This window comes from Cricetulus griseus, chromosome 2 (assembly GCF_003668045.3).
Source record: "Cricetulus griseus strain 17A/GY chromosome 2, alternate assembly CriGri-PICRH-1.0, whole genome shotgun sequence".
NCBI classification, from domain to species: Eukaryota; Metazoa; Chordata; class Mammalia; order Rodentia; family Cricetidae; genus Cricetulus; species Cricetulus griseus.
Genome location: NC_048595.1, coordinates 250483465 through 250510437, shown reverse-complemented (window position 1 = coordinate 250510437; position 26973 = coordinate 250483465). Strand labels below are relative to the sequence as shown.

At 35.5% G+C, this 26973-nt stretch overlaps 1 protein-coding gene across 1 annotated transcript in view; it reads left to right on the top strand.

The window, feature by feature from the left end:
• The first annotated feature begins 254 nt into the window (after positions 1–254).
• Positions 255–26973, top strand: part of Nkain2 (sodium/potassium transporting ATPase interacting 2) — a 562138-nt gene continuing 535419 nt past the window's right edge. Inside the window, exons 1-2 of the mRNA XM_035438754.1 lie at positions 255–263; positions 745–882. Coding sequence (XP_035294645.1) covers positions 255–263; positions 745–882 — 147 coding nt within the window. The remainder of the gene's footprint in view (positions 264–744; positions 883–26973) is intronic.

Sequence of the window (26973 nt, the reverse complement as noted above, 5' to 3'; positions counted from 1 at the left end):
CACTGCTTAAATTTCTTATATGTCTTAATTACAATCTGGGGAGCATAGATTAAATGCTCTTGATTTAAAAACAACAATGTCATTTTCTTGCTTTCTTTTTCACATTCTTATTTCCTTTTTGGCCCTTCTTTTGCATTGCCTATATAATAAAATTCTGGTTGCTTTATAGCTCTACACTATTAGGACTGAAGGGGCCCTTCCCATCTGTTGAAGTTCTTCACTTTACAGTAGGGTGTCAGACACTCTGAGAAGAAATGACTCATGTAGCTTGTTTGGTTGTAGATCTTCATCCAAAATCCCAGTGGCCCACCGACTTTATTTTTATTCTTCTGTATCGATTCCCATTGTGAATACCCAACTTGCAGAATGACATTTGAAGAGATCCAAACAAACCCTGCATGGGGACTTGCTTACCTTTTTGGTTGATGACTTCAAATGATTGATAGTAAATATAATGATACCGTGTCTCTCTCTCTCTCTCTCTCGTGTGTGTGTGTGTGTGTGTGTGTGTGTGTGTGTGTGTATGCATGTACAAATGACATCTTATAATTAGTGTTTGGTGCCTCCCTGAAAAGTAAATGGCTCTCTGTGGATACAGGTGTTCTTTTACAATATGACTTAAAAATGTCATCACATACAGTAGAAGTTATACTTGCTGATTACAATGTCATACCAATCCTTTCATCTCTGACTCTGATGTCACTCGTTTGTGCTGACCTGTTCCATCCTCTTTTGCTGTTCTAGGTTTGTGTGCTGGAAAGGCAAATATTTGATTTCCTTGGATATCAGTGGGCACCTATCCTGGCAAATTTTGTACATATTATCATCGTCATCCTTGGTTTGTTTGGAACTATTCAATATAGACCTCGTTACATAACAGGAGTAAGTATTCTTCCTGCATTTATCTTCTTTACTCAACTGGAGAAAGATATACAACCTACAGAATTCCTGCAAACCAAATATATATCCTGCTTTAATGGTAGTATGTTCTTAAATCATGTGTTTATTTTCATAGTTTCATACAACATCAATAGTAATTGAGTTTGATAATGGATATAATCATATTGTATTTTTATTAATTGCACTTTAGGCAAATGGTTTCATATAATTACAAGCAGAACCATGATCCTATGTTTCTAAACTACCAAGTTTTGGCCTCTGAATTAAGATAATTTAATAAGATTGTTTTCTCATTTAAAATAATCCTAGCTCAAAAATTAGATAAACATAGCTTAAAATCACTGCAAATAACTATATACTACTGATGTGAAATTTTCAGTGCACATTAGGGATAATGTTTGAACTAGTTGGATGCTAGAATATTTTGGACCATTGTCTTTGTGTTTCCTGTAATTCTCATTTTGGCTCAGAGAAAGTATTTTGCATTCCTATTCAAGTTAAACTTATTTAACATAAAAGTGAAATTCAACTGTGTTTCAGTTGCTATGGGAACCATAACTTCAGATTCCTGCTATCATTCTTCGTTGATGTAGGGTTTTTTTGTTCGTTTGTTGTTTTGTTTTCTTATTTTACTTTATTTTTATTTTTATAATTTTTTATTTTAATACAATCATTTCTCATTTTACATACCAATCCCAGTTCCCACTTCCTCCCCTCCTCCTACCTTCCCACCATCCCACCCTCCCTCCACTCCTCAGAGAGGGTAGGGCTTCCCAGGGGGTGTCAACAAAGGCTAGCACGTCACTTTGAAGCAGCCCATCTAGGTTGAGCAAGACATCCCTCCAAAGTGAATGGGCTCCAAAAAGCCAGTTCAAGCACTAGGGATAAATCTTGGTCCCACCACCAGTGGCCCCACAGGCTGCTCAAATGTCACCCACATTTAGAGGGCCTAGTTTGGTCCTATGGAGGTTCCCAGCTGTCATTCAGGAGTCAGTGAGCTCCCACTATATTAGTTCAGCTGTGTCTGTGGGTATCCCCAAAATGGCCTTGACCCTGTTGCTCATATTATTGCTCCTCCTTCTTTTTGATAATGTAGGATTTTTTGTTGTTGTTGTTGTTCTTGCCTTCCCACCCCCCCCCCGCAAGTTTAAGCTTTTTATGTTCTATTCTATTTTAGACAGGGACAAATGTATAGGGACTTATTTTAAATGTTAAAACTAGTTTGTTGGTGGTGTCTGTTAGTACAGCTGGAGATAGGCCTCCTTGAGCTCACATCACCAGGGCTTCTCAAGTTACCTGACGCTCTCTTCTCATACAAGGTGCACTTGTCTAACCAGTAAAGTACTCCTGTACATAGATGAGGCTCACTGAAACCCAGGCAAGACTGTAATGAAGATGCATCCTAAAGTGTCCTAAAGAAGCAAAAGAAATCCATAGTCCATGCATCCAGGAACGTACTCTGTGAAAGGACATGCAGTATGTGTACTGGGGTAGTGATGATCCACAATGTAAAGAAGGGTAAATGTTGAAGGGTAAAAATTTTGTGTTTAAGTTATGATAGTATTGCCCATTTGAGAAGTTCATACAAATATACAAATTATTTTTTTAAATCAGATTCGCCTCCATTGCTCTCTTTGTCTCCTCTCTGGCTGAACTTCTTCCTTTCTGCCAACTAGTTTTCCTGCCTTTGTGTGTGTGTGTGTGTGTGTGTGTGTGTGTGTGTGTGTGTGTGTGTGTGTGTGTGTGTATGCATGCCCATGCCAGTGAGTTTAATTAGGGTTGCTCCCATGACCATAAATGAGGGATATTTATGGTGCTTGGGTACCTTAGCAGTGACTGACCCACACCTGAAGGAGAATGATTCTCAGGGACTCATTGAATTCTCATAACTTCTCAAGGAGGGGTGGGGCTTCGTGAGAACTTACATCATCAAAGATGGAATGTTGATGGCCCAAGCTTGTACAGATCGGGTGCCGGCACCTGCAGCTGCTATGAGTTCATGAACTCAATGACTAACAATTCAATTATTCAATGACTAACCTGGTGCAACACGTCTCCCCATCCTCCTCTTCCTCTTACACTCGTTTTTCTCCCCCTCATGTTTTTTTGGTCCTAGGATTGGGTGACATAAAGATCCTGGTTAGTGTTGTCATTTACTCTCAGCCCTTTGGTCCATTTTGAGTCTCTAAGTTAACTTCTGCTTACTTACTGCAAGCCAAAGCTTCTATGACCAAATCTGGGAGCAGCACAGTCTATGGATACAAACATAAATAATTAGGAGACATTTTAACAACATGTGCTTTTAGCAAAACAGCTTTAGTAATATCTCTCCTAGGACCTGTGAGTTCCATAGTCAATGGCATTGCAACAGGTTCACATGATATGGAATGCATTACCTCATGAGGAGTGTGACTCATATACAATCAGAAAGATTCAGTTATTCTCATAACTACACCACTATTGTGCCAGTAAGCATATCTTGTCTGTCATACCAGTACAGCAACATGCCAAGTCTACATCTGTTAAGAGTATGGATGACACTTCTCTTCCAGCAGCTGGCATCTCACTTTCGAGCACAGTGAATAGTAGCTAGGAAAGAGGGTGCCTGGTTCATTTTTCTGTGTGCTATGCTCAAAGTAAACAGTGTCTTCATAAATATGATCTTGCAGTCAAATTATGATGGGAAACAAAAATATTGGCAATATCCTGTATATTTTTGGTTGCCTCTGGTACCTCTCTAACCAACAACAACTCATAGAGCTGTGTCTCACATTTGGCAGTAGAATTTTAGCTTAATTACTGATGGCTTATGGAAGCAGAATTATCCACTCATGTAGTGTAACTTCATTCAAATTATCATTTTTTTTAGTTTTCTTTAAAAAATAAGGTACAATATTAGTTAGCTTTTGAAATTATAGTTTTCAATATAGTAAGTTTCAATAGAAAGTTTTCATTATTCTTAATTTTTGTTAACTCTGCCTCCCATACCTTTCTTTAACCCCTCACCAAACCAATTTGATCTAAGCACAATGGCTAGGAGTGGACCATTTGAAGTCAAAATATCAAGGTTGAAATCTTGGATCTAACAAGCTATTTGTGGCTGTGTACAAGTTTGTCTCATCTAGATTCAATAGTTTTTCTTGAAAATAGAAGCATTGATTATATTTTCTCATTATGTTTTAGTTGATCTACTATCAACTATATATGAAAAATCTGACTCTCTGCCCTTTTGTGATTTTATTCATAGGATTAAAGTAGCTTTGTGTGCTGGGTGGTGGTGGCTCACGCCTTTAAATCTAAATCCCAGCACACAGGAGGCAGAGCCAGGTGGATCTCAGTGAACTCTAGGGCACCCTGGTCTACAGAGTGAGTTCCAGGACAGCCAAGACTATTACACAGAGAAACCCTGCCTTGAGTATAAAAATATCACATCTGTATTTATGAATAAATACCGGGGATGAAAACCAAAATGTCTGAACAATTTAAAAATGGAGAGGAAGTCTTGGGTAAGCAGTATGATAGTTTATGAGATACATTTATCACAACGCTGAGTGTTCAAAGGTGTTCAATGCAAATTAGCTATAACATTTTCTTTATTACTATTCAAAAGTAATACTAAATAAAACATTGTAGTTGCAGTCTAGGAAGGAATGTAAACTGCTGGTTAAACTGTTTTCTGTGCTTTTCATTGCAAATACTTTGAGACTACTCTGGATTCAAGTATAATCTTCCCTTAATTCTTAGATCTTTGTCAGGTTTCAAGTTAGACCAAGTTGAAGCCCTGCTGAGGTTCTGTGTCACAATGCATTTTCACACTACACCCTTGTTTGCTTTCCTACAGGTATCACTCTGGTGTTGTTTGATGTTTTCTATTCTTTTGGCTTTTTAGGGTGTGGGACACCACCCAGTACCCATAATAAATACATAGAGGCTTGGTTTTAGTTATGAATGCTTGGCCTTAGCTTGGCTTGTTTCTTGCCACCTCCAATTAACTTACATTATCCCATCTACCTTTTCCCTCTGGGTTTATATCTTTCTCTTATGTAAATCTTTCTTACTTCTGTATATCTGACTTTCCTTCTTTCCCCATGATCCCATCTGGGTTGCTGACCCATGATGTCCTCCTCTCCCTGTTCTCTTATTGCTTCTTCTCCTCATGTCTCCTTTTATTTATACTCTCTGCCTCCCATCCCACCCCCAGCCTTGCTCCTGCTCTTTATGAGGACTACCAGGTGTTTTTGACAAGCACAGTAACACAGCTTCACAGAGATAAACAAACGCAACATAAACAAAAGTCACACACCTTAGAGTACTATTCTATCACGCCCTGAGTTTGATGTTTTCTGGAGACACTGGCTTACACCAAGAATCATGTACCTGTTGCTGATGCTAAATTTCTGTATTGTAACTCAGTGAGTTCTGGGTCAGAAATGTCACCTGAAAGTTCTGCTTAGGAATCATTTTTTCTTCAGCTTATTGCTCTCTTACTTAATATCATGTCATATTCAGTTAAAACACTGCAAATAGTTCTGACAACTGCTTTCTTGACAACCCTGTTACTCAGGTCAGCACGTCCACAGGTGTTCCAACTGTGTTCTCAATTCTTTTAGGTTCTGACCATGATCCTTGTTCTCAGTATTTATCATGAGTTATCTGTATAGCCCTAAAACACAAGTTTCTTGCTGTTTTTTTTTTTTCATCTCTACCAACAGTCCCTTCTCTTTACTCTATGTTGGCTTTTCTCAAAACCAAAACTATGGCTTTTGGAGTTGTATTGTATCACTCTGTTTTCAGTAATAATTTTTTAAAGTTATCTATTTCTATATAATTTCTATGACTGATCAGAAAAGTAGGGACATAGCATAAAAATGGAATAAAATTACAGTTTGCCCAAAGAAGACAAAGAAATTACAGTTGAAAGAATCTAAAATAGAATCTTAATGATAGAAATTCTATTTCATGAACCATCTAGAGAAGAAAAATGCATGATTAGAGGCTGTAACTGACACTGATGCATTGGCCATAGTCAAGATTTAAGACTTAGATCATAACAATGACATTTATTTCTTTCCTTTCTAAAGAGGTAGCTCTTTGTGATTTTTATATATGTGTCATTTTGTATTTTTTCAGTAGTTCAATTAAGCAAACTCATAATCTAATTTCTGACATATTATGGCCAATTTTATGTTTTATTTACATATGTATTGATGAAACATAATTGAAAATTGAACTTGTTAGCCTGTATCATCATGTAATTTAATTTAAAGCTTTTGATATAATATGAAATTATAAACATACTCCATTATACATTTGAACCTTCTTAACTTTAAGGTTTACAACATTTATTCTCATTTTTTACAATTATAAATTATACAATGTTCTCCATGAAAATACTCTTGTGTTTATTTTTGTATTATTCCTTAGGAGAAATGCCTAATAAAAAAGTATATGAGAGTTTCATATCCCAAACTGTACCAAAAACTCCTGTGTCCAGCATGTACACTGCACTCTTGCTAGCTCTGACAAACAAGTGGCCTCATATTTAATATGGGAAAATGTGTTACTCTGTAAAATTCTATTTATCTTTAATGAAGTCAATTTTGTTTGATTATTATTCATTTTATTTAATTTGGTGATAAATTTGGATGGCCATTCATTTTTTAAGATATACTTTTTTATTTAAAATAAAACAATCTTATTTTAATACCGATCCCAGTTCCCTTTCCCTGCCATCCTCCCATGCCCTCCACCAAGCTCCCCATCCCATTCCCCAGGGATGGTGAGGCCTCCCATGGAGAATCATCAAAGGCTGTAACATCATTTGGACAAGACATAGGCTCTCCCTGTGTAGCTAGGCTGAGAGAGTATCCCTCCATAGGGAATGGACTCCCAAGTCCACTTGTGCGCAAGGGATAAATACTAGTTCCACTGACAGAGATTCCATAGAATTCTTTGATCTCCCAACTGACACCCACCTCCAGGGGGCCTGGTTCAGACCTATGCTGGTTCCCCAGCAGACAGACCGATATCTATATAAATATTTATTATAAAATGTATATATTACATATATGAAAACCTATGGTATAGAATACATAAGGTATTATATATTAATATATGTCACATAGTTATAAGAATAACAAAAATCCCACTAGTAAAATTTCACAAAATAAGGTTATATAGTAATATAATAACAATTTATGAGAATCATAGAAGCTAATTGTAGATATCTTCACTTGAATTGCTATAAAGCATTATTTTAATGGTTACTATTTTCATCTTGTTAAAAATAAACTCTTTTTGTCTTTGTAATTTGTTTTCTTGTTTTTGTTTCTTTGTTTTCTTGTTTTCAAGTAAAAGTTAATATAATATTAAGATATTAATAAATAAGGGCTCATTCATTGTATCCAATTTTACTGAAACAAAATGCCCTAAAATGGTTATTAAGTAGCAAGCATCCATTGCACATTTCCTATCTAGGAAGATGTTCAAATTAGTGATAAGACATTTTATTTTATTTTATTAAAAGTTCCTCAGAACATGTGAATATTCTCTGAAATGCCAAGCACAGTAACAAAATAAAGAGAGTATAGATAATGAATTTTGTTTCCATCACTAATTTCCCTGTTCATAAGCATAAAAAGAGAATAATTTACAAATTTAAAACAGTCAATTATAGCAAGCAATATTTAGTCTTCTTTGAGAGCCTCTGGTATTTAGAATAATACAACATGATCAAACAAAATCAAATAAAAATTTCAATTCCAAATAGGAATTCATATACTATAGAAAGAGTTGGTATTGTAAAATTCTCGACAATAAGTTGAGTAAAAAAGTCCAGATTAACTCTGGTGAAATCATTCATAAATAAATATGTGATTCTGATGAAAACATTATGTTGGAAATCAAATTGTGTAATGCATATTCACTTGAGCTCAAGATACTGGCAAGCAGAATGCAGTGTTGGGTATCAAACATGGTTTGTTAATGACAATAATATGGATGAATTTCACTCATCGGTCCTTTTATAATACCTCAGGGAACGTGTAGCTTTCTCTTTGCTGTAGCCACAACAGCTTTCATAATGAGAATGCTGCTCTGACACTCAAAATATTTCTACCCTTCGTCCTCCCTCTCTGTTCCTCCCTATCATTCTGGGTTCCCTTATATCCCTTAGTCAAATTCCATAAAAAGCAAGAAAGGATGTAGTGTACTGAAATAATAATATTTGTTAGTGCATCATCCATGCCAGTTCTCTTAGTTATGTTCCTTTTCAAATCCTACAGAATTCATGTCAACCTGATGCACACTGCATGCAAAGCTGTATGTTTAGGGAACAGTGGACGCAGGCTGCTGATCCTTGTGTTCTGATGACTGAGCTGAACTTGTAGCCATAATGCATGTGTTATATGTTTTGACTTCCTTAACTGTGCCTTCCTAGTCAGAGCATGCTAAAGTAAGGGAGTTCTGCCATGCTGGGCAAAAACTGAGTGTGATATGTTGATTAGAGGACCAAATGGCAAATCCAAGACCCCTCTTGCACATCTCATGGATATAGCAGTTTGGAAGATTTATAGCTATGTAATGAATCCAAAATAGTATAATGAGTGTGACATAGAAAAGGAATTCTGTATTTCTGGTATGTATTAACTGCTATAATCAGCTATGCTATTATTTTTCATTATTCGTGGAGACCATAAACAAGCACTGTTGAGGAGTACTTATTGGGTCTATTTTCAAGTAATTTGTTTTTCAGCTATAATGATGTTGCCTCCCCCCAAAATATTTGCACTCCTTGAGATCATTTTAAGAAGCTATTATTCTATGCTCAAGTAGATACTACTTTGCTTTTATAAAAAAAATCAGAAAAAGAAAGGTATCTAGAAGAAAATTTACTACATTTAAAACATTAAAACTGTGTGCTTCCTGCATTCCAGACAATCAGTTTAGATTAGTGGCAAGGAGTCTCTTAAAGCAGAATCAAATTAACAATATAACTAATGATGTGAAGTCATTGTGAGAGTAAGTATTTTGGCATAGGCCTAGGAGGAGGACAAAGAATACAGCATTGCATGTTTAATGGGTTTGTCCTGTAGTCCTAAATAAAGATAATAATGCAGCATTATGAATGCAGCTTATTCTCTCAGGAACATTCACTTCTGAGAAAATGTGAGTCACTTATTGTATGAGATATTACTTTGTGGTCTCATGTCAGCGTTGGGCTCTGACTTAAGATTTTTAGTATGTTACTTGTAATAATTACAATGTGACAATCCAAATGCTCATTTTTAAATCTCCTCATATTTTTGCAATGATGTTTTAAAATATACATTTGTGGAGTTAAAACTATTTTCCAAAATAAAAAATAATAATTTTGTAGATCTTTAAAACAGTTTATAACATAGGGTTTCAATTAAAACAAGAGCGTTTTCTGACCCTCTTCTTTCCTCTTTTATAGTCTAAATTTAGAAGTCTGTGTGTTTACTTGATTCTACAGTTACGTGTGTATTGTGTCTTACTGTCTAAAAGCAATGCAAGCCTCAGGCTTATGATCATTCTGTCTCAATGCAAGGACTGGGATTTCAGGCGTGCACCAACATATTACAGTACCTGGTAGAGGCCTGCCAACAACTACTTCAATATAACTCATTTTGTGTCCCAATTTGTTTTTAGTTTTTGTTTTTTAATTCCTGGTTTCTGACTAGTTTTATTTTAAATGACAGAATATTTTATTTTTTAATATACCTTACAGAGAAAGCCTTAAAGCCAATCAAAAAGCAATTGGTTGCCATTATAACTTACTCCTAGTGTGGCACCTAACACAAATCTTACCAGGCTTGCTATCACATTTTTCATTGCATTCATGATAGATATTCATTCTGCTTTTGCTTTGAAAGAAGGGCATGTGTCATAGATGTCCCACTTAGAGCTGATCAAGCCACCCAGTCATGAGTCTCCATATTAATTGCTAACTACTGCAAAAGAAGCTTCTTTGATGAAAACTACATCTGCAATATTCTATGAGCATGAAGATAGATAATAGTTTGAGGACAGAGTGATATTGTATCTATTTAGCAGCCTAGCAATTCTCCACTATTGCCCTTGACCTATCCAGCCACAACTTCTTGGCCCAGTTAACAATAAGAGGCATGAGTTATATCTTACAGAGAAAGCCTTAAAGCCAATCAAAAAGTAATTGGTTGCCATTATAACTTACTCCTAGTGTGGCACCTAACACAAATCTTGCCAGGCTTGCTATCACATAGCTTGCAGCATTCACAGCTACTAAGAATGTCGATGACTTTTTCTTCCCCAGCAGCCTGCATAGCACTGTGGAAGCTAGACAGAGAAGATGAAGCTTCCAGACCAATATCAACTTGACTCCATGTCCTATAAACAAAGCATGTGTTGTCTGCATGAATAAGGTCTTACCATTGAGTCTTGGTGTGCAACCAAAAGCAATGGCAGAATTCTGTGTTGTTTTATGGGTCTCTGAGATCCTTTTGACTGGGGAATAAACTCCAACCATGAGTCTTAGAGTCAGGTTTTTCCTGTTGAAGAATCTTGATAACCTCTAAAAGTGTTTTTTTTATTATACATTTGTCATATTATTTGTAGTGAAGATGTAAAGATATCATTTTATTCTTTAAAAGTAGAGTTAGTGTCTCTAGGAGTCTTAACATATTCTACTAGCAAAACCCCAGCTATTCTGTGTACAGAGTAATTCTGTGTTGTTCTTAGATATGTCTTGCAAGGAGGTCACTTGGTAAGGTATGCATTATATTAATTGTAATTATACCAAACATTGAGGGTATAGAATTTGTGGGGCAATGATTTGTTGGTGGGTGAGAGCAGACTTAATATTTTTATTTTTAAAAAATCTGGCATTTGTAGCTCACTATCTTACCTGTGCAGAGGTGTGATGGTTTGATTTTGTGTGTATGGTGGTGTTTATTTTGGCAAGCATAGTCATTTTTTACTGTTATTTCCTGGTATCATTCAACACATGACTGTATGTCCTATCAGAATTCATAGATCTCCAGTTAACAAATATTCAAGAATCCAAGTCCCTAGTGCTTTTTAATAGAACAATATGTTTAGTGATACTCAGTACTTATACAAAGTTCTGTTAAGAATATACAATTTGTGGACAGTTGCTTAAAGAATAAGGGGCCCATATTCCCTATCAGACCCACTGTAACAAATGTTTGTTAAGCTTTTATATATGTACTGTAGTAGTCTGATGGTTTTTAACATTCTGGGATACATGTAAACAATATACTATCAACTTCCAATGAATAACTGTGCAGTAACATATCTGTGCCATTCATTATTAATTATGAGAACTTTTGTGGAAGCATTGATATAAGCAGATAACTAAAAAGATTCTACCTCTTGATTCAATGCTGAGAATGGCTGCACTTTTTTGCATACTGGGTTGATTGTTCTTGGGTCAAATCAAGTACATTTTGGCTGCTAAGATGTGGTAACCTTAGTCTCACCTTGTCCATGGCAGGATGCATCTAAAGACACCAGCAGCCACTTGAAAACATGGATAGCAACAAATACCTAATAAATATGCCATGAAAGTTTTTACTTATTAAGTAGGTAAAGAGAACTTTTTTCCTTAGAGGAGAGGACTTGAAGCTTTACTTTGTTGTGTTGAAATTGCCAGCATCCGTGTCCTTATTTAAGAGTACAGGGGTTATTTAAGCACAAGCACTACCAGAGGTTAGTGCTTTAATCTGAGAATGCAAGTGCTACTAAATGACTAACAGTTGTTTATCTGAACAAAGGAATGATTTGTAATCCAGGAGAAATGTGCTAAGGTGATATGTCATTCATCATGCTACTGAGAATGACACACAATTTAGAATATGTGATTTGTTTACTTCTGGAATTTTTCATTTAATATTTTCAGATTGCTATGATGATAAGTAATGTAAATCAGTGGAAGTAAAACCAAAGATATGTAGGGACACAGGATTGCATTTTTGACTTGGCAAGCTTTTCAAATCAAACATTGAAGCCTATTTTATTTTGTTCTGATACGAATAGGCCTTCCAGTTTGTGAGGGTATGCTCCCTGGTTGCACCCATCTTACCAAGGTTGAGGCCTCGTCCGACTCTCAAGTATAATACACTCATGAAAACACACATATGACGTATGTGTCAGTTAATTATTTTATTGTGCATATATTGTAACATGACAGACTGCCTTCCAGACTCTGTGGATTCAACATTGAAAAGACCAAAGTCTAAGCTCTGATGGGAATGAGGTAACACATGAACAACAGACATTCATCATCATCATCATCAACAACAACAACAACAACAACAACTGTTTTCCTCAGGGGATAATGAAATGCAATAAAATGTTAAATACTAATGATTTTATTGTTTTATGTAAATAGTTTTTTCCTATTTTAGATGAACCTTTGGTTCATCTGGAATGTATTTTTACTATTTCATTTTATATGTGTTACCAGAACTATTTTCTTTGCTCTATGTATGCTAGAGTTTCAGTTTGCTTGGTTCCACGAAGGTTCTGTGCATATACCCACAGCTGTTGTGAGTTCGTAAGTGAAATAGACATGTGTTATCCAAAAGCATTTCACTATCTCCTCCCCAGTCTCTGGATCTCACATCCTTTTGGGCTCCTTTTCTTGGTTAGTCCCTAGCACTCATTTTCTTATTCTTGGCACTTTAACTTGTTAGGCATTTCTTCATCGATAATGCTCATTACAGTGCGAAGGTTTTCTGACCAAGGCTGAGAGTACCCTAGGACTATAAGTTATGGACACAGCTATTTAGAAGGGAGAGTCTTAACTCTTACTAAGGAGGTATCTACATTACATAGTCACTGGAGTAGGAAGAATCATTCTGTCTTGAAGTTGTGGGAAGTGGTGGGTTTCCCACATTTCAGTGGATGGCCTCACATCTTTGCACATGTGGCTATCACTAGCTGGCTTTAGTGGGTTACTTTAAAAGAAGATATTAAGTTTAGAAGTGGCATATTAGGGGATAAGAAAAGAATTTTAGGGGTAGCTAAGATATACATGATTACATTTCATTGTGTAGTTCTCAGGAAGAAATTTATTTATTTATTTATTTATTTATTTATTTTAGAAACAATCTTATTTTACATATCAATACCCCATTCCCTAACCCTCCCATCCTCCCATACCCTCCACTTGGCCCCCACCCACTCCACAAGGATAGTGAAACCTCTCAGGAAGAAATATTTAAAACTATTTTTGTTTATATATTTGTCTTGCATAGTTGCATAGAGTAAAATATCGTTACTATACAACTTAATTGTTATACATTAAAAAGAAAAATGCAAATTCTAGTAATGAACCCAAGAAAGACATACAGAAGCTGAATGTGTCTAAATAAGAAAAGCAATAAAGAAAAAAATACCTTCTCAAAGCCCTATTAGAGATCATTTAATTATCACTTGAAAATACATGCCCTTAGTTTGCCATGCACATATGCATGTTACTTCTTTTATCCTAAGGCTACTATCATACATGCCATTTTATCTATTTTTTGCTTGCCATTTTTTATGAACTTTAATTTTACATTGCCAGGCTGTTCTTTCAGGTTTTCTTGACCCATTTGGCCAAAGAATTTTGATTTACTAAAATACTCCTAGTTTCTGGGTTTTCTTATTTACTGAAGAAGATATACTCTACATGCTACAGAGTCTTCTATATTTTTCTTCTAAGATATTTATTGTTTAATTCTCTTATAGTTAACATTTAGATCATGGTGGGATGCATTTTACTCTTTATTTTTTTTTAATTTTTTGTTTTCTCTTATATGAGCATCAATTAATACTACCATTTATCATTTGAATGATTTTATTATTTGAGCCAGTGTTCCAGTAGTTCAGGCTTGCTTCACACTGGCTATGTAGCTGAGGCTGGCCTGAAATGATCTCTCTTGTCTCTGACAAATACTATAACTCTGCTGTTTTATTGGTTTACATAAAGAAATTTCCTAGTGTTTCTTGGTTTTTAATAGGTATTTTTTAAAGAAAAACTCTCACAGTTAATGTTTAATACTAGATTCAAATATATGTTGCATTTGTAATCTATTCCAAGAAATTACTGATGAGCAATCTGTTCTGTTAAGTCCATTGGCATAAATGTAGAGTTCAGTACTTTGTTTTCAATTTTATTATTGATGTTAGTACTTAGTAAACTGTCTTGATCATATGTACCATATTTTCATGTTCACCTCCAATTATTTATAATAATATTTTTATTAACTATATTTAATTTTTGTTTGCTTCATTAGAATTTCATGTGAATTTATTATTCTACTAGTGTGTCCTGGTACTGGCTCATCCTTCCTTCACTAATAATACTTAGTTTATTATGTTAAATTCTTAAATAGTTATCATCTACTTTCAATAATCTACTGTTCTAGAATTGAGGTTGATATATTGCTTTTACCTTCCAAGCATTTTCAATTATTTATTTTCCAAAAAGTAAAATTTAGTGACTTACAATGTGGCCTAGAGTAGTGCAAATACAGCTAGAAATAGAAATACTTCCTAAAATCATCTACAAATGATCTAGGACCAAGTGATTCATAGATCAGCTTTTCAGTCTTCTCTACAGGGTTTGTTCACATTTTCTACTTTTTTATACTGACAACCAAAGTTTTGACAAATTATTATTTTCTAGAGATTGTGTTTAATTTTATTGTCATAAACTCCCTTGTTATATTCTATTTCTCTCTTTAGAATCTCCTCAAATCCTCCTTTGTCTTTTTCGTGTAGTCTGTCTTTTAAGTGGAAAGGGGCAATAGATGAGATCAAAGACATCTACTTCCTAATTATGTCTCCTAATTCAAAGACAGCAAGAGGCAGATTCTTTCAGAATATTTGAATATTTTCTGGCAATAGAGGTGCCAAATTGATAATGCAAAATTTAAACATCTGTTACTTTGGATATGTCTCATGCTTTAAGGGTCAAATAGTAAGTTTAAATTTTACCTGAAAGATTGACTCTACTGAAGGATTTCACCTTCAATTTATTTGATTCTGAGATTTTTTATTGGGTTTCATTCTACAAAGCAAGAGGAACTGCCAGCAAATGAAGAAATTCTTTGAGAGTAGTGATTGCTTCAAAACAGCTTTTGTGTAACATTCTGTGTAGTCAGAAACGAGTCTTTCTGTCACAGGATGCTGTGAGGTTGACCTTTCAGAGACTGTGTGAATTGTTTCAGTGGCAGGATGCATTCTGATTGCGCAACTGTCTTCTCAGTGAAATAGTTGTCATTTTTCCGGGTCATCTCGTGCTGCATCTGCCGACATCTTGTCAGTGGTTTTGGAGACTGCAACTCATCTGGGAACTCCATGCCCGAGAACATGTTATCTGTGCTCTCCAGTTAAACCTCATCCTGACTAGACCTGTCATTTACTTGAACACAGTGAAGTCAATTTTCTGACTTGTTCTTTTAAAGATACCACTTGCGTTTAAGGAATTTTAAAAATGGAATGTTTCCCTGAATTTAAGAAGATTTTGTATAGAATTTATATTTTAAGAGATGCCATACAGTAAGAAATTGACAAGTGTTTGCAAGATGGACTTTGGAAGAGAATTTACTGTTTCTAAATAATCTCATTGTGAAATTGGGACTTAGAGAAATTTTGATTGCTTACTATTGTTTTGCCAATTTTGTGTTCATTTATGGAGTTTAGAGCTTGTATGCACATCTGAAGTTATATTTTCAGAGGATATGGTATCTAAACTTTTAATGTTGGCATTATTGCTACTTTATCTTCTAAAACCTTTGGCTTTTCTTCATTCTCTGTCCTCTCTTGTTAAACTTTTATTGTTCTCATCTTATTGGAGGAGCTGCTTCAGTGCCATGGGAAAGTAAGGTTTATAAGATAGTGGTAAATGGTGACTTAGGGAACTGTAAGAAATTCAGTCCTCATGTGAGTCTGCTGAACACATTGATTTTTCTGTCTTCTTAGGGATGTTCCTGTGTATAAACAAGGAGAGAAATTCTCTCACTTGTAGTTCACATTTTCTTTGTTGGAAGCCAACAGCCAGCTCCCAAATAAAGACACAGAGACTTACTATTAATTATGAATGCTTGGCTTTAGCTTAGGCTTGTCTCACTAGCTCTTTTTTTATATAAACTTAATTTAACCTTTTTCTATTCATCTATATTTTGCCTCAGGAATTTTTTTACCTTTCTTTCATGATGTATGTCCTACTATCCTACTTCTTCTGGGTCTGTCTGTCTGGACCCTGGCATCTTGCTGGTGTCTCTTTTTCTTTCCTTGCTCCTCCCAACCTAAATTTCTCCTCCTACTTACTTTCCCTGCCTGGAAATCCTGCAGATACCTCCTCCCTTGCTATTGGCTTGCCTGCTTTTTATTATACCAATCAGGCAAGGTTTTGTTAAGCAACACATCTTAACATAGCTAAACAAATATTCTGCAACGTAAAAGAACATAGCATTAATTTACATGGTTAAATAAATACAACACATCTTTGCATAGTTAAACAAATATTATTCAATGCAACACTCATTGGCTGCTGTATCACACTCCGTGTCTGTCAGTCTTGAATAAGTGCACTCCTCTTGTCCTGAAGGTGAGGTAGGTAACGTGTCATCTGTGCTCCACTACTGTTGATATAGTGATGTTGGAACTGAATACCTTACCATAAAAAGTAGAACGCATGCTTTTAGAAGCCAGATACAAACCATTATGCCCAATGCTCAATAGAATTAAGAATTTTCTAAAATAAAATATGAATTTAGACAATTGATTATATATATACGTATATACATATAATATACATATACATATATATACATATATAATCAGTTGCAAATAGTATGATTGCCAGGACTACAAATCTTTAGATATATTTTCAGTCCATGAGACCCTAAGAGGTCAGCCTTGATTTATAAATGCATTGAAAGCTTCTTACAGCTGGTAGGCAAGGTCTTCAAATTCCCCCAATGGTCTATCATAAGCAAGTGCTGCTGCTTGGATTCAGAAAGTGATAGCAGGTGGACTACAGAAAACTAATAGCCAGTTCCAACATAGCATGAAAAGGTTCCATCATGTGTATCAGATTCTATTCAACAATTCGAAGTTAGATAAAGATGTGTGGGTAGGAAGGATTTTCCTGCTAACCTTGCATAATCCACAGTTTCCATGAATTGTCTCTCTTTTTATGTAGGGGAGCTTTTATGGGTCTTCCTTGTTTTATCTTCAGTGGGGTTAGCTCAGACTATTCAGCCTAGTCCAGTACCAAAGTGCAGAAGGGCAGTGCAGAAGGGCAATGTTCTAACCTCTTGTGACGATCACTTATACTGCATGCTCTGGTTTCACTTGTACTCGGGTTTGCAAAGCAATGCTTCCTAACTGTTGAACTATCACCCTAGTCCTAATTTTTATTTTTGGATAATGACTAGAGATACTAATACCAGGTAAATAAAATTATTTAGGAGACATTCACCAATTTCCAAGATGCTATATTCACACATCTTCTCTCTCTCTCTCCCTCCCTCTCTCTCTCTCTCTCTCTCTCTCTCTCTATATATATATATATATATATATATATATATATATATATATATCTGACTAACTATTATACATCACATACATTTGTACAGAAAGGAACAAAGTGTTTCACCATATACTTTGTTTGGGATCAGGACATCAATAATACTGTATTGTTTTCTCTCACTTAACAATAGTACACAACTTTACGAAATAATGATTACCACCAGAAATGATGAAAATAATTTCATGATTCCTAATATATGATAGTACTAAATATTATGGAAATGTCCATATGCAAATCATCTTCAGTATGGTAATTCATGGAAGATGTTTTAATTTCACGGAAAAAAATCTGCTATTAAATGAAATTAAGTGACTTCAACCTATCATGTTGGTGTTATGAAGCTCTATGAAGTTATTGCCTTTTTCCTAAGACATCTGATTTCTATGCATAGGAGAACATATGATAGCTACTTACATACAGCCTATATATCCCTCTTTCACTTACACATGATATAATAAAATCACTAGTTTGTTTCCGGTATTACCTCTGTTTCTTGCAAAGAACACGTATCTGAAAACATAAACCACACGATTCTGACCAAAGTTGCCCATAACTGGTGAGTCTTGGACTCAGTGCTTCTCTTTTTCCAAACTGAAAGGATAACAGTAAAGAATCACTAGCATTTACATTTCCAATATTTTTTAAGTCTAGGAAAAACAAATCACTGAGAGAATTTCATTCATGGTATTTGTCCAGTGATCACTACTCTCATTCCCCCCACCAATGAAGCTCTGTGCCGTTGTGATGTTGCTGACACCCTCTTCCACTGTAGACAAACTTACTTAATCCATAACATAGAATGCATCCTCTTCTAAGTGGCTGAGGTAATGCAGAGTTTAGAATCCCTTGTTTGGGGTGTAGAACAATAACATTGTCTGCTGAGTTTTGTTCCATTGCTTCAAAATCTTTTACTGACTAGATATTTCTTGTGTCCCACTATTACATTAATGAAAGCAGCACCAGATGCTTACTCCCTTCTGCAATCCCTTGGGCCTGGACATTATATTTGGGTAAACACTGGTGTGTTGAGTTCCCCTTTCAGTGTCTATAAAAGATACTGTTTACCACAACAGGATAGGCAGAAAAATATTTATGAGTGATGCAATTAGGAACCTTATGCTAGTACAGTTTATACATGCCCTTCTTACTATTTTATAGCATTATTGTTTGTGACACAATGAAATCCAGGCACAACTGCAGATGTTTTCCTGGGGTGAACATTTACAAGTACTTCCAAATGACTAGCAAAAGCACTATCTTAAATTTTGTGCATTGTTCTTGTCAGAACTCAAAATGAAAGGTAAGCACTTGATTTCATAACTACTTTTTCTTCTATTTAATACCATAGAAAAAGTCATTTGTACATTTCCTGTGCAACAGCCATGTCATTGCACTGTATAAGACTTTAAATGTCCTCAATTGTTAAAGTTCCAGGGCTGCAAAGTCCATTCAAACATAAAAGACATAAGTGGATATTACATTATCCTCTATATATGCCATATATTCCTTATACTGCTACTGTGTGAATAGCCTGCTTTTTTTCAATGCTCCTCTTCATTTGTGGTGTTTAATCTCTTCAGTTTCACTGTTTATTTTCAGTATTCATGCAGCCTGTTGTTAATAACTAGGTAGTTATAATATTTTTGTACTTATGCCTGATATGGAGAAGACTGATTTATTTTTAAAGTTCATCTCCCAAGATGTTTTGTTGAGATATGCAAGAACATAAGGCCAGAAGCCATCGAATATGTTGAACTGTGAAATAATCACTGTTGATACAGATTCTTTTGACTCCATATTTTACAGCTATGATAACTGAACAAAATACAATTATTACAGAATAAATAAATAGATATTGTTCATATTGACATGGCTAAGCTAGCTCTTGTACAGGTATATACACAATACTCCTCTTTTTTCTTAATAGTAGTATGTTTGTTCCAGAAGGTATGCATAAAATGTATTTGCCATGATTTATCTTGATGTGGGTTTGCAGTCTGATGAACAATATGGCAGCAATTTTTCATGAAGTAGGTGTAATTAATGTAGAGTTTTTACAACTCTATAACTCTACAACTAAAAATGTTCTTAAGTAGAATTTTTGAAAAATATTTCATTTATGTTAATATTCTGCAGCCTCAGTTTCAGGAAACTGAAAATTTATACGAATATAATCTTAAAATTTATATTTCATAGTGTAATTTTTAATTATGATATAATGGGAACTAGTTATTAGTTAAGAGAGGAAAACATTCATAACTTCTATTATTTTATTTTTAGTAATCAACATTAGTCTATCTGCATTTTTATCAAACTATCTTGCTTAGCTCTTGTATGTTCATGATACATGATTAATTTGAACTTTTCTTTGAATTCAATTTAATAACCTAAGAAATTGCACAAAGGCAGAAGTATACATTTTGAAGTACTTGCCTACCAGTTTTTACCATAATAAAAATAAAGTTTTGGTCATCCTATTATTATCCTCCTTTCCCTTTCCTCTGTAATGACACTCATCAGTGCACTTCCTTAATCATCACTTGACCAGAATCACAGGACCCATAGTTAGCGCAAGAGTTTTACCGAGTAAAGCATTACTTAATACTTATCTTTTCTTTGGCTTTGGAAGTTACAGGTGTATATATTTCTTTCTAAATTAAGAAAAACAAAAGAATGTTGATCTGGAGATTCAGGAAACTAATGTAAAAAAGTCTCCCGTTAAAGAGAAACATTAAAAATTCCTGTTAAATAAAATGTCTTCATGTTGATTCATGCTTGCTTTCATTGGCTCATTGTATTCAGAAATCTGTTGTACTTTGAATTTCTTCAGATTTACCATAGTTCTTGTAGTTTTATACCCAGGGACAAATTGACTCCAGACCCTTAAACTATTACAAATTATAGGGGATTTTTCACAACACAAACTAATCCTTTCAGTTAACTTTTTCTAATTCTTTTCAAGACTGATAGTGTGTGAACCATGGAAGTCTGGACTTCATTAGACCAGCAGCTCTCAGACATCCAGCAGACACATGAGTGGCAGGATGTGAATTCTTGTAATACAGATTTCCTAACAGCCAAAGTTACTATACATAAGCATCATCTCTTAGACAAAGGCCCCAAGGCTCCTTAAAGCACTGATACTCAGTACATCCACTGATTCCTATTAGAAACATGCCTCTACCTGTTGAATTAGAAGGCCTGGAACGAAGGCCAAGTAATATTCTTTATGTAAAAAGATGTTTAAGGTCAGGCAGAGGTGGCACACACCTTTAATCACAGCACTCAGGAGGCAGAGGCAGGTGGATCTCTGTGAGTTCAAGACCAGCCTGGTCTACAAAGCTACACAGAGAAACCCTGTCTCGAAAAAGCCAATAACAAAAAAATGTTTAAATGAATCTGGAGTAAACATAGTATGGAGAACTTTCTAGTACTACATAAACAGTTCATTTTATGTTGCTGTAGACAAAATGTTGGAGGGGTTTGGGGTGGGGAGGTGAATGGGGTAACTTACAAGGGTTTTGTGTCCTTTGTTTTCCTGAGATGCCCTTCAGGAGAACAGACAGACATTTTACATCTGAGAATGTACTAACTTCTTAACAAATCTTTTAGGTGTGCTGCTCAGAAGCGATTCTTTTTAAATTTATTTTTAGTGTATGTGCATTGGTGTTTTGCCTTCATGTATATCTGTGTGAGGGTGTCAGATCTTTGAGTTACAGGCAGTTGTAAGCTTCCAGTGAGTGCTTGAAATTGAATCCAGTTCCTCCGGAAGAACAGCCAATCCTAACAGCTGAGACATCTCTCCAGTCCTCGGAAGGGATTCTTTTGTCTGCTTTTTCATAATTCAGGGACTTTCTGTTTATCTGCTTTCCAACAGAGTAAGGAAGATGCTATGTTACTGCACTATATCATTTACATGTTTTCTTTCTTCACCATATTTAATCTTAGAAATACAATAGTCAATGAAAACTAGTTCTAGTCTTCATAATTTTGAAAAATCAGAAACAACTAAAACCAACAAACAACAACAAAACACTTCAACGAAATATTTTCATCCAAGTGAGGTTTTTGACCTGGGCTATGAAGATACTTTCAATTCTTGACTTAGACATTCCTTTACTCTTTGAAAGCTAAGATAGCAGGTAAACCATGACTCTCTGAGCTTTCTTGGATGATGGGCTCTCAGGCATCCAGCCTGTGTAGAGTGTCGGTACTTAAGTGTTTGTCTAGTGGCTCATATCACTTTCAGCCACACGAGACCTGTGGGCTGATGATGGTTTTGCACTGCTTCAGTCTTTCAGTCACAGTTTAACAGATTCCAGTTCATTGTAGTTGGCCCTGCCTTTGTTATTTTTGTTTTCTCTTTTTCTTTCAAGAGAAAAACACTATTATCCACCTGAGACAGCCGGTTTCCTCTTTTAGAGAGAAGAGACATACAAAACTGAAGTGTCACATCGATTAATAGTCCCACGGCTGATATCTGCTTCATTGTTTAAATTGGCTTTGGATGTTTTAATTTATTTATTTGTCACAGAGTTTTATGTTTTAAATTATAAAATTAATATATCCAAAATAAATCATCTACTGTGTCATTCTGATCGTTAAATGTATGTTTCTGTGAGTGCTTCATGTATTAGGCATAGGGCCAGTAATTTGTATGGGGTATTCCATATGAATAATTTACTGATAATGTTAACATATAAAACTATTCAATGTATCTGGCTATGTATGTAAACTTGATCCATGCTGTCAAGGTGTGTGTGTGTGTGTGTGTGTGTGTGTGTGTGTGTGTGTGTGTGTGTGTGTGTGTGTTACAGTGGATATCTATCTTGATTCTAAGATGTAGTGATCTCTTTTCTGTAATGTTGATACATAATCCTTTTAAAGGCATACCTTTAATGGCATCATTAATTTGTTTCAAAACACTTGTGAATTTCCATTTATTTAGTGGAGATTATATTGAACTGAGAAATACTTATGAAAATTCATTAAATACTGTGTCTTTGTATCCTCAAATGGTGAATGTTCATGCTACCTGCCAATGAACAGACTTGATCTGGATTCAAACTGATGAAGTAGATTTCATCAACTGGGTCCTTTATAAAAACGAGATTCACATCCATCCATCCATTGTACCATAAAGCACAATTCCTCCCATTTCCTCACTGCCTTGCATGTTCTGAGTATATCCTGGGCTGTTCATCTACATCAAAGACATTAGACATACTTATTCTTATTTACAGTTGGGGTTAGCACTCGACTGAATGTAACATACACCAAGATTGTTTGGTGATGCATCAAACACCATCTGCTGTAGTACAGAAACTTTGTCCAGAGTCTAACTTGGCCTTTTCCATTTCTGCTCGTGTCACAGTACGGGCCAGAATAGTATCTCCAATAATTACTGTCCAAGATTACCTTGAAGCTGATTGGTATCAGTGTGGGTCTGTTTTAGGTTCCTATAACTATGATAAACAGCATGACCAAAGCAACTTGGGGAAGAAAGCGTTCATTTCTTCTTACTCTTGCATGTAACAGACTATCACTGAGGATAGTCAGGGAAGAACTCAAGCAGGGAGAGAAGCTCAGGGCAGGAATGGATAGAGGCTATGGAGGAGTGTTGCTTACTGGCTTACTCACCTTGACTTGCTAAGCGTTTTTTCTTACAGCATCTAGGATCACCAGCCCAGGAGTGGTACCAGCCATGCTGAGCTGGCCCTATCCACACTAGTCACCAGTCAGGAAAATGTACCACAGGCTTGCCCATAGGTCCATCTGTTGGAGATATCTTTTCAATTGATGTTCCCTCTTAAGAATGACTCAAGCTTGTGTCAGGTTTACATACAACTAGCTATCACAAGGCTTCTGGAGACTTGTTCAGACTTTAATAGCAACTTATTCAGAAAAGCCCCTCCAGCTGTTCCATGTGTAGGTGCTGATGGATGGCATCATTTCCCTGCTGCTAACGTTTTAGGCATTTCTAGTCTCCCAGTTCCTCTTGAGTGCCTGAATGTGGTACAGTGACACCATCAGTTCCAGTGTGTGCAAGGGTAGTCTCGGGACTTCCTTCTAATTTCCTAGGCCCTGAAATTTGCATACATGTCACTTATTGCTTGCCTTACATTAAGATTAGTTTTCCTCACTCAACCTACAATGCCTCATGATACCATCAGCATTTAAAACATAAGCATTGTAGGCTGTAAGTTTAGCTATTGTTTTACAGTCCTGGGGAAGGCAATTGAATAACTTTACACATTAGCCAAAAAGAAGCTTCTGCTTTTGTTTGGCCAAACTAGATTTTCTATTTGCATTTGCTTGTTTACTGGAAATGACTTTAAGTATTTTTGCTTTATATTAATGTAGTTGAAAATCTACCTTAGTGACAAAGATCTAGCAAGTGTAAGGCCCTGCGTTTGGTCACCAGTACTGGGGTATTAGGTCATACTTCCCCAAAGACAAAGGAACCAGAGAAAGGGAAGTAAGGGATGGGAGAGGAAGGAAGGAAGGAAATGAACAAAAAGCAAGTGTACATGTTTGCTATTACTAAGAATCAATGCAGAAAGAAAATATTGAGATTGTACCATGGGTGTGACTATAGACCACACCTTCAGCAAAATAGCCATTTTACTCTATAATTTAATTGTATCACCTGGGAGGTCTGAAAAGGTGAGGAGACCCAACATATGTCTGAACACTAACCACATACAGATGGAATAAAGTTCTATTAGTATGCATTTTTAAACCTGAATTTCCCCCCATTGTCATGTGAAACAGAATAAGACATTCAGCTGGATATCATGTTTCTCAGAATAAACTCATTTCTTCAGTAAAAATGTCAAAGTGTTCAGAGGTTCTGAAATGAAGTAGGAAGGACATATTTCTCTCATATCATAAATGAAATGACTCATAACTCATATTCAAGCCAAATCAACTGTGTAAACCTTGGTTTATCCCCTCGATTGTCAGTAGTTGTGCATGTGGAAACAAAGAGTTACACAGAATACTGGATTTATATTTTTCATAGTCTTTGAGAATTTACAAAATGTTATAAAATTCAGTTTTTGCTTCAATATGATCTTTACTATGTTTCACAAAAGCATAGGTAAATAATGACAACACATCAGTAAGGAGTTAAGTTTTGAAATGGGTAGTTATCAAAATGACTTTCAGCCTCTTCTGAATAAATAAAGCTTTAAAGTTCTTTTTGATCTCCCTGTCACTAATTTTTATGACAAAACTTTGAGCACCAATTGACCTATCTTCTTTTACATCTCAATCTCTTTCCATTTTTTAATGTTTCTATTATGATGTATAAGTTTTACAGCTCAGCAGAAAAAAACTGAACGCTACTATTTCAAACTTTCCTTCCTGTTCCTGAGTACCATGGCTAGGAATGAAAGATGATTCACCCTGACACTGACCTCTGCACATGGTTATAAATGGCTGAACTAGACATATGCTAAGATGTATACTGTTCACTGTTTTCATAATTTACCCGTCACAGCTCTATTTATGAGGGGAATTTTTATGGGTTGCTTCTATATTCAGGTAAAGGTAAAAGGCCCCACATATATATTTAGAAAGAAGCAGACCTATAAATAGTATGTAATTTTAAATACAAAATGATAAAGATCTCAAGTAGCTACTGTTCTGCAAAGTCAGCAGAGAGTGAATGAACTGTTAATGCTTGACTGTCTAAAGATCATCATGCAGTAAATCCACTGTCATGAGGGACATTGTTAAGTCTCTCTGGGCTGACTCAGCATGATGGCATGTAGTTTTCACATGTTCTAATGAGAACAACTACAAGGAACAATGTGGTTATAGTTTCAAATTCCCTCAAACAATCCATGCAATTATAGTCCATATAATTACACCATTTCCCCTTCGCCTTTCCTCCTTCCCATCCTTTCCATGTACCTTCCTCCATTTCTTGTTCTCTCTCTCTCTCTCTCTCTCTCTCTCTCTTCTCTCTCTCTCTCTCTCTCTCTCTCTCTCTCTCTCTCTCTCTCTCAAATCCATTGACTTTGTATAACTGTTGTTTTATTTATATATGTATTACATATAATTTGTATTTTATATATCTGTTTCTCTAAATAAATCACTAAAACCACACAACATTGCTTGTATGTCTATGATTTCAGTGATTACCACTTGGTATTAGAAAACAAATTTGTGTGCTCTTCCTGGGGAATAGTCTTTTCTCCAACTCTCAGCATATGAACTTGTTTGTAGTTCTTTGTCTAGACTTAGAACCCATGAAAGTTCTCCTTTCCATGTTAGTATGTCTAGAAAGAAGCCTTTCTTGGCAACAAATTACATACAACCACAACTGGTCAAAATACAGAGAACAAGTGACCGAGTATTGTCCAGCCCTAACTGATACATTTACAACACAATGCCAATACCCAATGTCAAGGAAATTTGCAGAAAGGGGGACAGGCAAAGGATTGTAAAATTTAGATGAGCAGAATATCAGCTACAAAATTATGACTTCTATAAAAGTCAGGGAAGCTAACTAAACCCATGACATCTCATCAACATGGCTGCCTCAACAAGACCAGAACAAAGATGCATCAAAGAATCTATTTAATATATTTTATACTTATTTGTTTGGAAACTTAAAAACAGCCTGTTAAATATTAGATAGATTCCTGAATAATATTTTGTCATAGATAACATGTGTGATATATATTCTTTCTAAGTAAGTATAGCAGGCTTTTTTATTTTGGGTCAAATCATGACATGGAGACTCATTAGTTATGAATGTGTGGCCTAGCTTACTTAGGCTCATTCCTGGCTAGCTCTTTTTTCTTTAACTAAATGTAACCTGTTTCTCTTTATCTATCTTTTGCCTTGCGGCTTTTTACCTTTCTTTCTGCTGTATAAATTACTTTCCAGCTTCTACAAGTGTCTGTATGGCTGGTGGCTGCCTGGCTTCTTGTCCCAGACATGTCCCTATCTTTCTCCCTGCTTCTCTCCTCCCTTTTCTTCCTCTTCTTCTGTCTTCAGCCTAGATTTCTCCTTCTACTTATTCTCTTTGCCCCCCAGCCCCACCTCTCCTTTCTCTGCCTAGCTATTGTCCAATCAGCTTTTTATTAGACCAGTCAAGTGCCCTAGGCATGCAAGATGAAACAAATGCAACACATCTTGTCATAATTAAGTGCACATCCTTACATCATTAAACAAAAGCAGCAGAAACAAATGTAACACACCTTTACACAGTTAAAGTAATATTCCTCACATAAACAAATGTAACACATTGTTTCCTGATTAAACAAATAGCCCACAATAAGTACACTCCTTTCTGAAAAGAAAATAATATTTTAAATGACTGTTATTTGTACATGTAGTTTTTACAATGATGATTCACATTATAAATTATTCTGGCAATTACAAACAAAAATTAGGCTGCAAATATAAGGGAAATATCTTTTATTTTAAAAATAAAATTACCATACCATCAG